At 40.6% G+C, this 14,604-nt stretch overlaps 1 protein-coding gene across 8 annotated transcripts; it reads right to left on the reverse strand.

Moving 5' to 3' along the window:
- Positions 1-145: 145 nt before the first annotated feature.
- Positions 146-12,190, reverse strand: LOC128260711 (furin-like protease 2). Of its 8 annotated transcripts, none has more exons than XM_052993913.1 (17): positions 11,995-12,190; positions 9,498-10,340; positions 8,756-8,860; positions 8,620-8,695; positions 8,438-8,547; positions 6,611-6,745; positions 6,104-6,263; positions 5,734-6,037; positions 4,453-5,667; positions 4,203-4,390; positions 3,838-3,994; positions 3,494-3,768; positions 2,474-2,759; positions 2,207-2,406; positions 1,848-2,135; positions 1,102-1,337; positions 146-812 (listed from the first exon to the last, which is right to left on the reverse strand). In XM_052993913.1, the coding sequence occupies exons 2-17, from the start codon at positions 10,215-10,217 to the stop codon at positions 387-389; spliced, it is 4,881 nt and encodes a 1,626-aa protein (XP_052849873.1). In that variant the 5' UTR covers positions 10,218-10,340; positions 11,995-12,190; the 3' UTR covers positions 146-386. The 8 variants fall into 8 exon arrangements, with proteins under 8 accessions (XP_052849873.1, XP_052849874.1, XP_052849869.1 ...); XM_052993914.1 differs by having other exon boundaries at positions 8,447-8,547; positions 11,995-12,189; XM_052993909.1 differs by having other exon boundaries at positions 8,438-8,695; positions 12,009-12,190.
- Between the last annotated feature and the right edge of the window lie 2,414 nt (positions 12,191-14,604).

The raw sequence follows: 14,604 nt of genomic DNA on the forward strand, positions 1-14,604 counted from the left end.
CATCCTAAGTAAATTTTTTATCGAAAGCAAACTTTTCTCTTGTTCGGATTGCCGGTCAAAATTGATGTTGGTGTTATCTTCAAAGCTTTATTTTCATCCCTTTCTAATTGAAAACATGTCTGAAACAGTAAAAACGACAGTGTCATTATTCAACTTGACATAACATTTTTCATAAAAATTTAATACAAACATTAAATTTACAAATATATATATAAAAACAATTCACAATCACATATAAATTTTATCATTTTCAGATGTTAAATATTTCGATTCGCTATATTCCTCAAATCAAGGTTACAATTTACTAGTCCGGAGCAAGAAAGCCAAGATCAAAGTTGGTATTGGTACAATTATGTTCGCTGTCCCGTTGTCCACCGGTCAATCAATCAGCTACGGATGTTTGTACGGCTTGTTGACGGATTGCTATCCGTATTCGTATTCGTATTCGTATTCGTATTGGAATGAATATCATCATCACCGATCTCGTTGCACCTTCTTGGCTGGAACTCTGCTTTCTGTGCTCCTTTGCAGTGAAACTCGATCGCATCAATATCATTTGTACTCTCAATATAAAATTCGTGTCCATGATCTTTGCCTTTTCTGTCGTACACTCTTCTGTTTATATCTGTGCCCACGTTATCGTCCAGTTCGTCCTCCGAATTATCACCATCTGTATCTTCGTCCTCGCCAATGTTAAAAATGAATCTTGCATCGCTGCTGGGCTTCGCGGACAAGTTCTTTCGTCTGCTCGACGACGTGTTTGCTATTTTTCTATACCGCACTGAGTTTCTGGATACATGGTTGCTATTGCGCTGCAGAAGAAAATAGACATATAATTTTTGTATTTATTTTTTCTATTTCGATTTCGCTTTCTTGTCTTCTTGATAAGATTCAAGAAGAGATTCAACTGAGAATTCTGCAGTTCGAAATCTATTTTGATCATGAAGAGTAGTAAACTGGTTTAAATTCAAATTGCATCCAGGGTGCAAGTAAAACCAGCAACTTAAAATACACTAACCGATTGAAAGGAGTACCCCAATTATATATTAGTTATTGCTGATGAGAAGCATCTCTTTAAAATGCGACAGGCATTTTTCTTACCTGTAAGACAGCAAAGATGATTGAGAATATCGTGATGATCAAGAGGCAGATGGCCACAGCGATGGCTGTGATTGCCGTCAGCGGTGAGTCCAGTCGCAGAACGAACTCCCCCCTGCCGTTGCCATCGCCAACGCTCTCAAAGGCTTCCTGCTTAGCTGCGCTGCTTTTGAACGATGCCCTGCCGCTGCCAATAATCGTACGCCGCTTGCCGCCCGTGGAGGTGGCTTTGCACTCGCCTGGAAGAAAAAGAAGATAAAAGCTTTACCGAAGTAAAACAAAACGAAATGGAACTTGGCTAGGCCATCCGGAGTTTATATTCCCCTGCCGTTATGGCTATTATGTCAATCCGATGGATGGCTGAAGGCTATAATTGTTCTGCCTACAAAATAAAGCCGGGAAATAAACAGACAGACATGTCTAAACCGAATCGCCTCGTCATCATACTGACCGAAAAGTAATACATTTAGTTTATGGCGTTGGGTATGTTTCTTTATTTGCATTACAATCATCTGAACGTAATCAGTGAAAGCTGCAAGCGAAAGCTAATTTCTCCGCAAACTCAACTATTTCTATCGCGAAATCCAAAGTGTTTACTTTTTATACAAATAGTACTATATTACATTGAACTAGCATAATCATCATTTAATGCTAGCATAGTGAATTTAAGCTGAAGCTAACCAGATAGGCTATTAGGACTTAACTTTGAGCACTAAGTGGACTCACTTTAAAGATCAAAGAATGCTTACCGGTCTCTCCATCGCAGTTGCAGCAGGGTGCTGACGAAATCTTTTCGGCGGTCGTCTGGTTCTGACAGCACGACACACACTGGCTGTTCAGCTGGTCCAAGTGGAGCGGTGGAGCGCAGGCTTTGCAGGAGAACTGACCGGGTCCGAAGCAGGAGCGGCACGAGTCGTGGCAAGTCTTGCAGGTGGCCGTCGTCGTGTCGTAATACTGTGAGCTCAGGCACTCCATGCACAGTCCTCCGTCGAGCATCGAGTGCGGCGGACACGAAGTGCAGGCCAACGGGCCAGCATCTGGAGGATAAAACGAGTGAACACATTGACTACCATGCGAGTGAACTGCCATCCGTGGGCGTTGGTCGTACCGTTGCACGTTTTGCAATAATGATGACACTTCTGGCATCCAAAGTCCGACTTGTAGAAGCCCTCGGGGCACTCCGGATGGCACTCGCCGGCGGCCAGCTTCCAACCAGCCGGGCACTGGACGCACTGGTTGCGCCTCGGCCCGCTGCAGGTGTGACAGCTTAGGTAGCACTTGGCACAGATGCCTCGATCGCTGTAGTAACTAGAAACAGGCGAGCACACGGCATTATTGCGTTTGGATTGAGGGACACATGGCGACAGATGCTTACCCATCAGCACAGGTGGTGCGGCACTCGCCGTTTTGCAGCTCCAGACCCTTGGAACAGTTGCTGCAGTTCGTCCGCGAGACGCACTGGCTGCATGTGTGCAAGCATGGGGAGCAGACGGAGCCCGCTTCCATGAAGAACCCGTCCCGGCAGCCGCTCACGCAGCGACTCTGTTCTAGCAGGCGACTCGGCGGGCAGGACATGCAGTTCGTCTCCGCCGGGCCGTTGCAGCTCCCGCAAGATGCGTGGCACGGGCTGCAATGTCCCTCAGTCTGGCTAAAGAACTCAGCTGTGAAAAAATGAAAAATAAGATCGAGTTTAGCTTTGAAATCGAATTGTTTTTTTCATTCTGTTCCCAACACATTTCATCAGAAGACAACGTAAGTTTTAATACCAAATACAGCAGTATAAATACCAAACTCAAGGGGCTCGTTAAAATAAAGCTTAAATTGCTGATGCTAAGCCAAAGATGACCCACTACCTGTGTTCGATTACCTCGATTTCGTCGTTTTCTCAGTCTTGCCCCTTCGCAAGTTCAAATATGATATTAACGAATGCAAGATAGCCAAATTATTAAGCTAAATACGGACCTATTACAGACGACAGCCAACTTTATAAGAGAACAGTAACAAATAACGAACAAATTTGACAGTAGTTTGTAACAAATAAAAGTTTGTCAAAATCGTGTGAAAGCCTAATTTTTAAAATATGACTTTTTTAAAATAAACTTTGCGTTGCCAACTTTCCATTCTCTTTTGGTCATGAACGGACCAAAGAATGTCTGTTAATCGAAATTGTATTAAAAAAGTTCAATATGTAAACTTAGCATGAATAACATCGTGTATATCTATAACTTTTGAGCATACAAATTGTGATTTGTGTGCTATTTTACGAAACTTGACGTTTTATAACTTGTTATCAACTGCATAAAATAGTAACCTTATTAAAATGCCATCAGCCCTTGTGCTTATATATTGTGGTATAGTTATACTAAAAAACTGTGCATCCTTTTGGGTCGCTTACATTCAGTGCAGTCCTCGCTTCCGGCCACGATGCACTTGTCCCTCTTGCTCAGCGTCCAGTTTTGAAGGCACTCGGAGCAGACTCCGTTGCTGGTGCACGTCTTACATCCCTCCTGGCAGGGCATGCACTCCAGTCGTTTTTTGTCGGCGTAGAATCCGTCCGGACAGCTAATAAGGCATTTGTTTTGCCAGGCATATCGACTCGAGCGGCACGTGATGCAGTTCTGGTCCGTGGGGCCGTTGCAGGTGGCGCAAGTCGAGTGGCAGAAGGCACATCTAATGATAGCGATAGCGTTGGACTCAGGGTTATACAACATCTTCCAGCTTTCTATAGTATACACTCACTTGTTATCCTCCGTTTCGTACGTGTCCAAGGGACAGGCCGAGTAGCATTTGTGTTCATACATGACCAAGTGGTGATCACAGCTGGTGCAGTACTCGGGATGGTCCTGGCACGAGGCACAGTTGGGCTCGCAGGGAATGCAGGTTCTATTCTTGCTATCTGTAATAGAGATAAAGGCACTAGATTAATAACGTACTTAACAGGAAGGGAAAGCCAGTATCAAAAACCAAAATCGACTGCAGCTCGTTCCTTATAAACATTTGACCCCTTTGCAGGGACAAACGGGGAGAGTAATGTCTTCTTCAAGTCGATTTTAATACACATAGCTAGCTTCCGAGGCAAACTCAACATATGTGTCGGTTATTACTTTCAAAATACCCGTCTGGGCAAAATTGCAGGCAGACGGCGAGATCGATGACGTGCAGATGGGCCGGGGCACAGGTGAGACAGCTGTCGGGTCCGGCGCCTGCGCACGTCTCGCAGGTGTCGTGGCAAGGCCAACAGATTCCGACTTGGTTTGGGAAGGAACGCGGAGGGCAGCGGCTCACGCAAGTGCTGAGAACAAGCAACAATTAAGTCATTTTACATGTACAAGCCTACACTTTCTCGTCGCTTACTTGTCCAGGCGGTAGTGACTGCATGCCACGCACTGGGTAGGTCCGCGACCATAGCAGCCCGAGGAGTCGCATTCGGTATCGCAAGAGTGCAGGACTAGCTTGTCGCCATCCCTCGAGTCGGGAGCTGCCATCAGTTCTGCAGCGGAGGCGGGGGAGCCAACGGACTCGGCTGATGCAACGGAGGCGGTCACAGTATGCCCGTCAAGGGTGGCTGTTGCAGGCTCCGGATTGGAACCGGCGCTGCTGAATATGTTCTGATAGTTGAGGTAGCTGGCAAAGCTGTCCGTGTTGAAGTTTCCACCCTCGTTGGCCGGCTGTCCGATGTTCGAGGCTGATGGGATGATGAAGGGGTTGGAGCCAATGGGGCTGCGCAGCTGGGGACTGCTGTTGAGCAGCTCAGACTTAAGCCGCATCGGGTGGCTGGAGGTGCCATAGAAGATCAGCTGCCACTTGGACAGGATGCCCGGCTGATTGACGCGCCGTCTCCCACCGTTGATTACCTGCAGAGTCCAGCGACCCTCCGCCTTCTCGCCCCAAAAGTGGACACTGAGGAAGGGCCAGTCGTCGAAGTTGGACTTGACGATGTCCCGCGGCCGCTCGAACAGCAGGGTGCTGGTGGTGCCCATCGGCGAGGTGAGCAAGATGCGCAGGTTTCCGCGCGGGAAAAAGCGTAGCGTTATGCGACACTGAACGTGCTCTAGATAGCGCACCTCGTTGATGGTGCCTGCACACCCATTCACGTCCATATGCGTGGCCAGGGAATAGCCATACGTGCCATCTATCTTCCGGTCCTCGTTGTTCTCCCGCGACTTGCAGATGTGCTGCGGCGGCACCGACGTCCATTGCTCCGCCAGCGACACCATTGCTCCGGCGTCCATCAGTCCGTAGCCGAACTTGTGGCTGTACTTCCGTTTCACGCCGTTCAAGGTCCATCCGCCCTCCTTCTCCAGTGGCGCGGGTCGCGAGGTGTACACCACCAAGTACTGCATGTCGCGCCAAGTCAACTCCGGGTTTGCCTCCAGCGCCAAGGCGCATATGCCGGCTGCCAGTGGCGCCGACGCTGAAGTGCCCGTATGCTCCACGGTGCAGATGTGGTCGGGCCTCAGGCGGCCGTCCATGTCTACGGTCGCAACGCTCTTGTCATGACCCGGCGTCCCGGAGCTGTAGGTGGTTGCCAGCGTGGAGGAGCATTCCTCCAGGTACCAAGGCTTGAAGCTGTTAGAACACGCAGTCCCCGAATCAGAACAAAACCCTTGAGCAGCCTTAAAGTTTAGAGCTTACCCGGCTTGAGTTGCACTCGATATGGACAGGGTAAAGATCGAATTGGTGTAGCCATCGCAGTTGCAGGAGTCTGTGTAGCGGCCGCCATTGCCGGAGGCCCACACGAAAATCGATCCCTTGCCCTGTCGCCCGCTGGTCACTCCATAGATGAAAGCGCGGCGCGCCAACGGCCCAGGACCATCGACAGTGGAGCCGTCATCCTCCGGTCCCCAGGACGCGCTGTAGATATCGATGTGCGAGGGATTAAGGCTCAATGCCTGCGCCTCCACAACATCGTTGACCTTTCCGTCCAACATTCGGACGCCTTAATACAAATGGTCATTAACGAGGAGCTGCTTTCTTTCACTACGCGGCAAACAGGATCACTTACCACCAATGCTGGCATTGTAGGCCACTCCCACTCCGCAGTAATTGTTGAAAGCCACCGCTGCCACTTCGCCGGCACACCTGGTCCCGTGCTTGTTGTCGCCATTGTCCTGCGGCGTCGGATCCGAGTCGTTGCCATTTATGTCGAACGAGGCGTCTGGATCCTGTGTTTTTCGTTAGATATTATTACGACGAGCACAGCACGATAAATGTTTTAAGACGATAGTTAAAACAAAAAATGTCCTGATTTGTATTTTAGTTAATCATGATTATTTATTTTTATCATTTGAGTTTAACTAGATTTACGTTCCCATTGTTTCTTGTTAGGGATATATTTTACAGTCCGATTTTAAGAGAACAAAATTTAATAATTCCTATCACATAGACCGTTTATTCATATGTCGTTAAACATGTTAAATTTTTAATAATCGCCTTACTTTACAGAATAATTCATAATCACTCAATTATGAGGTTTAAAACGAATTTGGTATTAAGTGTTATTATTACTTACATAGTTCTGGGCCAAGTCTGGGTGGTTCGTTTGAATGCCATCGTCCAAAATGGACACGACCACGCCCTTTCCCGTGTAACCCTTCTGCCAGGCCGGACCCACATTCATGTCCAAGCCATCCTTAGCACCGCCGTTCTACGGAAACAGGGAGTTCAAAAATGTTGAAATTAGCAAGACAATGGCGAATTAGTTTAAAATATATACATAAAAATAAAGCTATTAACTCGGTTAAATAATAAAACGTCAGTAACTAAAACAATTGTAGGTTTAGAAAACATATACAATTAAAAGCATTCCTTGTTATAACTCAAATATTTTGCAGTGGTTTGTTACACTTTTGGAGAGGGTATTATAATGTCATTCAGATGTTTGCAACGCAGTGAACGAAACATTTCCGACTCTAAAAAGTAAAGTGGTGAAAAAAATAATGTAAACGACAATTTCTTCTGCACTTAAAAGCCCATTCCTAAATATGTGGCAAGTTATTGACTTCAAACTAACTACTACAACTATCTATAATAGTTCACGACCTTTTAATCACTAAAATCGAGTATACCCATTTATTTATGTAAGGGCCTCTAAATCATTGATGACATCAGTTTCCTGTGCTTAATAAAACAAAGGCAACAACAATGAAAATTAAATTTATAGCTATTGTAAATAAATGACTAATGCCAAGCTCGCCAAAATGGGAATAAGGTGTTGCGATATAACAGAACTGAAAATTATTTGTTTGAAAATGGTGGAAAGCACCCAAACACAACTTCCCTCTATGGGAAAAACACAAGAACTCCTTTTAAAATGTTAGGTGCAAAATCATGATAGTCATTTTTTTTTTAGCTTCGGATATCGGTCTGATATTCTGGATCTAAAAACAAATGTAGTTTCCAGATTGTAGATTTAGATTTTATTGCCTTCAGGCATGGTTATGACCCTAAACGTGTGTAAGCCTGCATTAAAAAGTTTTCCCAGGAAAAAATAATTAATATTTTAGAGTGGCAGCTTAAGCCCATGCTCCAAAAATTTATTAAGCACTTTTAAAAAGAATTCAGTATCCTTTAATCCAAATAAAAGGAAGAATTGTGTGAAAAATTGCAACAAATAAATTGCACCGCTGGCACACTGCCAGTAATCACCAATTTTGTTCCATTCTATAAATTTAGTTGCCTCGTTAGTGCTCACATACATAAAAACTGATTAATTTACTTCTAAATATAAAACAAATCATTAATACAGTTAAAAAAATGTTTAAAAAATGCTGTGTTTTTAAGACTTTAATAAAATGTTCCTATTATTGTTCCAAGATAAAATACTTATTTTATCTTTTCTGTTAATATAAAAAAAGTAATAAATTCTTAAAACAATTAAAACCAATTTTGAATTTTTCTAGTGAGAAACATTTGTAAAAAAAGAACGATTTAGCGCTTTTTTCTATTATTTTTTCCACCACTGTATATGTATTCTTGATCGGCATGAATAGAAAAGTCGATCTAGCCATGTCCGTCTGTCCGTTTCTGCGCAAACCTTCCCAAAAATTGTATTTTTATTGCAGGTAGTACAAATGTAAGTCGAAACGAGCCTAATTGGACCCGAGCTATATCATATAGCTTCCAGTTGTTTTAAAGAATATTTAATTTTTGGAATAGTGGTTATAATATATTTTGCATCGATGTTAGGTTATTTAAATAGACTTATTTTAAATTAGTTGAACAACTAGAATGCTTTTATAAGAAACTACTAAAATGCGAAACACATAGAGGTTTAATAATGAATTATAACATATATGATTTCATGAAGCATGCATTTAAGTGAGAGATGATTACATACTTTACTCACCAGGTACCACTGTTCCTTAAACAACGGATCCGGAAATATGAAATGCGAGCTGACGTCCCTGTACTCCATGCGCGGCGAGTGCGATGCTAGCGAAATGGACTCTGGGGAGAATGAAAGATGCGGATTCGGATCGACAACGTAGCCGCCGGGTTGGCGTAAAATATTATACGGACTGTAGGTTGGCAAATCCTGGTATGGGCCGTCCCTCTTCCGGCGCACCTTTTCGTGTTGCTGCTGCATCCATTTCACCTAAAAGCCAATGATGTTTTAAGGGCTGATATAGCAGGGAACGCATTGAATCTTACTTACCTCGTTCTCTGATCTAAGGGCTCCCTGGTGCTTGCGACTGGAGCGCAGCGAGCGCTTCGACACGTGATGGTGCTGGAACAGGTAGTAGTTATCGAGTGATCCAATCTAAAACGAGCAATGAAACATGAGTTGGTGTTCTCCCAAGTTCTTGTAATGTTAATGAAGGTTTATTTCCGAAAAAAGCAGACGTTAAAACTAACTATACGAATGATTTCAAAGTCCAATTTTAACTTGATCAAAAATTTTAAGAATACTGACATCAAAAACATTGAGATATTGCAGACTGAACACCATTTTCCGAAATCTATTAGAAAAATATAATCTCAATAATCTCAATGACATAAACATTTACTATATGTGTATTATTATTTATTTTGGTTGTATACATAGTTCTGTTTTCGTATATAAAGTTCAGTAGTTATTATGATCTCTCGTTTTCTAATGTTATTTAACTTGTTTAGCAAAAACCTTCCAATTCCATTTATAGGCGATTTATATGTCTATTTATATGCCTGACTCAAAGGTTTTTCTACCTTTACCTTACACTTAAGAAAAAACGATTATGATATATTGATAGGAATTTATGATTAATGATTGATAGGAATTTAAATGATTTAAATCACGCCAAACAAATATATTTTCACAATAATTATACAAAATTGTTAGTTGTGTATGTGATTAAAACTCAAGTCGAAGAGACTAAAGCTATGCGGGTATTAACTATGCTGGATAAACATCGTACCTGTCCCCTGTTGATAAATCCGTGTTTGTTAGCTATGACATCTGCCACATGCTTGCCAGCGGGAATGTTAACGGCGAACTCATTCGTGTACATCGCCTCCTCGGGAATACTGCAGGCGCCAAACATATCGACCCCGTCGAGGTCGAGGCTGTTTTGCTGCTGACGAAGCGGGTCAGAGTTTTCATCTTTCGCACTGGCATTTGTGTGAGTATTTTTATATTTGTTTTCGTAGGTGCCTCCAACTCCACTAATGGTCTGTGCTTGACCTCCGTCACCTCCCAAGTCTGAGTCAACCTTGGAGGAGCTGTGGGAATCTGTTGGATGGCTTGTTCTACTGGGCGACACATATGTCGCGCTCTCGTTGCTGAGTATTCCGGCGTAATTCTGAGTCTCACCCCCACTACTCCGTAGAGCACAACTAGTATTTGGGCTTAGGATTACTAAAAATAATACAAAATATATACAGCTCTGTGCCATTTGGTTAAATGTACATAAATAGATTCTATTGAGTTTTGAATCAGGAGTCGCCGTTGCCGTCGTTCCAGGGTCGTGGACGTGCATTTGGAGTGTCTTTCTTCGCCCGATCTTTCGGTACGAAGGCTCTCCGAGAGAACTGGGGCGTCCACAGCAGGAGCCCTTCTCCAGGGCGGACCATTGCGTTGTGGTAGGCGTGAATCGTATTCTACCGTTGGTTCCTCTGCTGGACCCTGTTTTTGACATATTTAACTAGGTTTAGCTATAGTATTAAGGTAGTTTGATTCTCCCGAAGAGTCCTTTAGCGACGTGTCCCTTTTCTGTTGTCGTACTCATGAATCTATTTTTGGGATCTGGTATCTGACGTATCTGCAAGAACAAAAAAACACTTTACTCGTACTTTGCTAATTGTGTTATTGTTATGAGTGCAACCTTGTGCCGGTAAACGTGGAGTTGCTGTTGTAACCAATATGACAAAGTGAATCATTTTCCACTGTTATTTATGGCTGAAACGCTTGTGCTTATTTATTAATGAGGCGCCTATTTGCGATGTTCCTTTGTTCGCTGGGAGATACAACAGAATCATCTGAGGAAACTACAGGTAAATGTTAGCGATGACTAACTATGTACATCCACATATCGTCGGTTTCTATAGTACAGCGGGAATTACCCAAAACGCCTGGAATTACCCACTGGTTTGCCATACTTTGTTTATATATGTATGTACAATGTACATATACACATTATGCAAGCCCACATTTTGCTTTATTTCTATTTTAGACAAAAAAACTAAGCTCTGATTCTGTGTTCATAAAACTGGGACTAAACTGGATAGGCGACAGTACCGAAGTACCTAATCGGTTATTAAGAAATTTGACAAATGAATTCAACTAAATGAAATCAGTTGTAATAAAAGAGGGTACAAAATATTTCCTAGATTTAAGATTTTAAATATGATAACCAGATAAACCAGAATTTATCCATTTTTAAATGAATTTGCTAAATTAAATAAGAGTAAAATCATATGAAACTGTAAGGAATTTTATTCCTTGATTTCTTTGTATATGCATGTATACATTACATACAATCGATGTATACATACATTTCTGCACTCTTGATCTACATTTTATAGCTGCATACATATGTTTACCAAATATTATATTCATCCCATACACCGTTAAAGAAGATGCTAGTGTAGTGCACATTTATGTATGCATGTACGTGATTACATACATTCCCATAAATATTTGTTTGCAACATAAGGCTCGAAAATATTGGTTACGGTTTAATATCAACACTATCAGATGTACATTGATTCCGGTTTTTGTTTTACTGTGCCATTCGTTTATAAATCATTAGAGTGTATGTATATATGTACAAAGCACATAATTCAATTCGCAGATGATGAGCATGTACTTATGTATGCGAAAGCAAGTTTGGCTTGTACATCTTCTATTTTCCCCATGTTTATAAAATCACACAGCTCCATTAAATAGCAAAGTTTTACAGACACTAGTTCCGCACTTTTTGCCCACTATAAACAAAAACAACAATGAAGCCACCAAGCCACCATATTTTTGGACGTGCGCGTGAAAGTATACATATACATCGTTCATATGTGTTTGATGCGTCTGATAATGTATAAATCTGTGTGTATGTATGTGGCTCTATACACATTCGCAATACTATGCGTAATAGTTGCCATTTCGATTGTACATACATACATATGTATGAAATCACGTAATGCATGCATGCATTTGTATGCTCTCTTGTACATACATACATCACCATGCATCAGATATGGCATTAACGAGATTCATGTAATCCAAGCACAGCCAAAGTATTATTAACCGTTGCATTGTGTGTGTGTGTGTGGATTTAGATCTTTTAAAGTCACATTTTGAAATAAATCACAGAAATTCGGACACGGTTGGCTCAGTAAGCTTTATTTTATCAACGCAATCGAAACGACTGAAATTGGGACTGGGACTGAGACTGGAATCGAAAGAGAACGCGTGCTTACCATGCGTACACAACATAGGAACTAGCCGAAACGAATGGACTAAAAGCCGACCGAACGAACAAACGACGCAACCTCGACTGCGCTCCAGCTTAAACTGAACTTTGTTTTGAAGTTAATACATATAGCCAACGTTGGTTGTTTCTTTCTCGCTGGATTTGTGCTAACCGCATACACAAACACACGGCGCACGACATACAGTCATACAGACGTGCAGTCAAACATTCGTACATTGGTTTCGTTCGTAGCTTATATATTAGTACATATTCAAGACCTACGAAAGCACAGCTTTTGGAGCTTTCAAAATAAAATGCAAAACATAACACGCAACCGTGCTGTAACAAAACTAATATGCAAGTATTACGTACGCACGCACACCGTTGAGCTCCAGTTACTGAGGGGTGATAAATACACATTTAAGACGTGTTTTGATAGGAAGCGTCGTATAAGCCAAAATGTACGCTCAAAGCATACATCCATACATGCAGACTTACTCGGTTTTGTTTATATGCATATGTACATACATACATGCATACGTGCGAAGACGCTCTCTAAGCGCTGGCATTCAAACAAAAGATAATTTTTAGCGGTAGCGTTCGCAGCACAAGGTTTTTGTTGCTCTTGGTTAGCCGAGATTAGCGTTTGTATTTTTCGCTTTTATGACCTGAAAAAAGTAATCCACTCGTACAATACATGCATACAAAAATATGTACGTAAACCTGTGTAAGAGCATAAGATTTTTGCAAGTCCCATCTACATATATACATACATACATATGTAGATTTGTATACACACATGCATAAACCCGAATGTGGTAAATCCAGCCAAGAGCGGTGCTTTTAAAAATCTGCTTACCATTAAACAATTAGTCGTGGTTAGGACAGGTTATGGTTGTTTTCAATGCGAAATAATATAGATTTAAAACAGGAAAAATGTAATACACTGTGCTAACAAAATGTTTGTTTTATATACCCATATTAAAATGCGTCATTTAATCATATATTTCAACATAACACGTTTAAATATTAAGGTAAAACTTTTCAAAACATTTGCTTTTCGAATACAAAATTGTTAGTAAAAAAAATATTTAAAAAAACTTCAAAGAACACCGTAATGTTTCTCTAGCCAATTATCTTTAATGGGTTATATACAGTTAGAAGTCCAAAAAAAAAAAACGAATTTTCCAGAATATTTTCTAAGAAAACTAAGATTTTTTAATCTGAAAAATTTTTTCTCATATTAAGGTATTTTTTAACTGTATTTGAGACTTAGTATAGAAAAATGGCAGTTTTAAAAGAACATATTTTAAATTTGACCAAAATTTCGGCATTAAATTGTTTATAAAAAAAAATGTAACGCTGTGAAAATCGTCGATTAATTAGTAAAGGATATATTTAAGAAGCTCGTGTTAAAATTTGAGACTAATCGACTTAGAAATTTTCCAGTAATGTTGGTCACCGACTTTGAAAACACCATTTTGAGAAAAACGCGATTGAAGTTTGTACTTTCAAGCACTCTGAAACGACTTTTGAAATTTGCGTATAACTTAGAAAATATTTACCGGAATGATAATTTCTGTGTGTATTTTTAAATATATGTACAAAATTTAGATTTTTTTAATTTAATTTTTTTAGCATCAGCTCAAGTTCCCTATCGATTGCCAAAAGCGATAGTTGTGCCCACATTGGGCTATCTCCAAACCTCAAGTTAATGTATAGCTCTTCTTAAAAATAAGATTTTATCAATGTCAAGACAATAATGACCTAATTTCATTATTATTAAAATGTTTATTATAAATATTAAAACACTATGTTACTAGCTATGTTGTTTTCAAAAACTCTGTAGTGAACTAATTTGTTCATCTTTTTTAGCAAAATACCATACAAATTTGGATGTGTCAGTATTTGTAATCTTATAAAAACAACATATCAAAATAATGACCAACATTCATTAAAGGTCCGAATTAGTTTACAGGTCTCTTATAGTTCTTAAGTCCGTGTTCTAAAGGTGTGCTGACATGGTTTAATGTTAATCCAACCCATCATTCTTTATAAAATAAAAGGTTCTGTAAAGTAGTATCAAGATTTGCTGATTTTGATTTAAAGAATTCGCGAATGGAAATAGTTTTTGAAATTTTGATAAAAGACCGAGTCCTATAAACAACTATCGATGCATTCTTTACGAACCATGGCGTGCTTCCAAGACTCCAATTTTCTCCAGCTTTCATTTCGTAAAAACCTTTGACTAAAATCATGCAAGGATAATATGTTGTACAGTATGTGGGATATGTACTTGATATACACACACGATTTATCATTTTATTTTATTATGAATCAATTTTGTGTTCAATAAAAAATGTATTCGTATCTGACACTCAAAATATGTTTTGCATATAATCCAATATCTTAAAAATATACTACAGTCGAACTTTCAGAACTCTAACTCTCTAATCTAAATTTGAGTTATAAGATTTTTTATTTGATCTATTGCCAAAAAATCTAGAGTTAGAGACTGTATTCGATTGTGTATATAATAATGGATCTTAGAAATTATTATAGTTGCCTACCGTGTCGCATCTGGAATTTAGACATGAACACAAGTATAAAAATTAAA

Source organism: Drosophila gunungcola, assembly GCF_025200985.1.
Source record: "Drosophila gunungcola strain Sukarami chromosome X unlocalized genomic scaffold, Dgunungcola_SK_2 000038F, whole genome shotgun sequence".
NCBI classification, from domain to species: Eukaryota; Metazoa; Arthropoda; class Insecta; order Diptera; family Drosophilidae; genus Drosophila; species Drosophila gunungcola.

Excerpts from the sequence above, each read along its gene's own strand:
- LOC128260711 (XM_052993909.1), bottom strand. The coding sequence starts at position 10,217 with ATGTCAAAAACAGGGTCCAGCAGAGGAACCAACGGTAGAATACGATTC. Across the intron at positions 6,264-6,610 it reads CAGACTTGGCCCAGAACTAT|GATCCAGACGCCTCGTTCGA; the intron begins GTAAGTAATAAT and ends CGAAAAACACAG. Across the intron at positions 4,391-4,452 it reads AGTCACTACCGCCTGGACAA|CACTTGCGTGAGCCGCTGCC; the intron begins GTAAGCGACGAG and ends GCTTGTTCTCAG.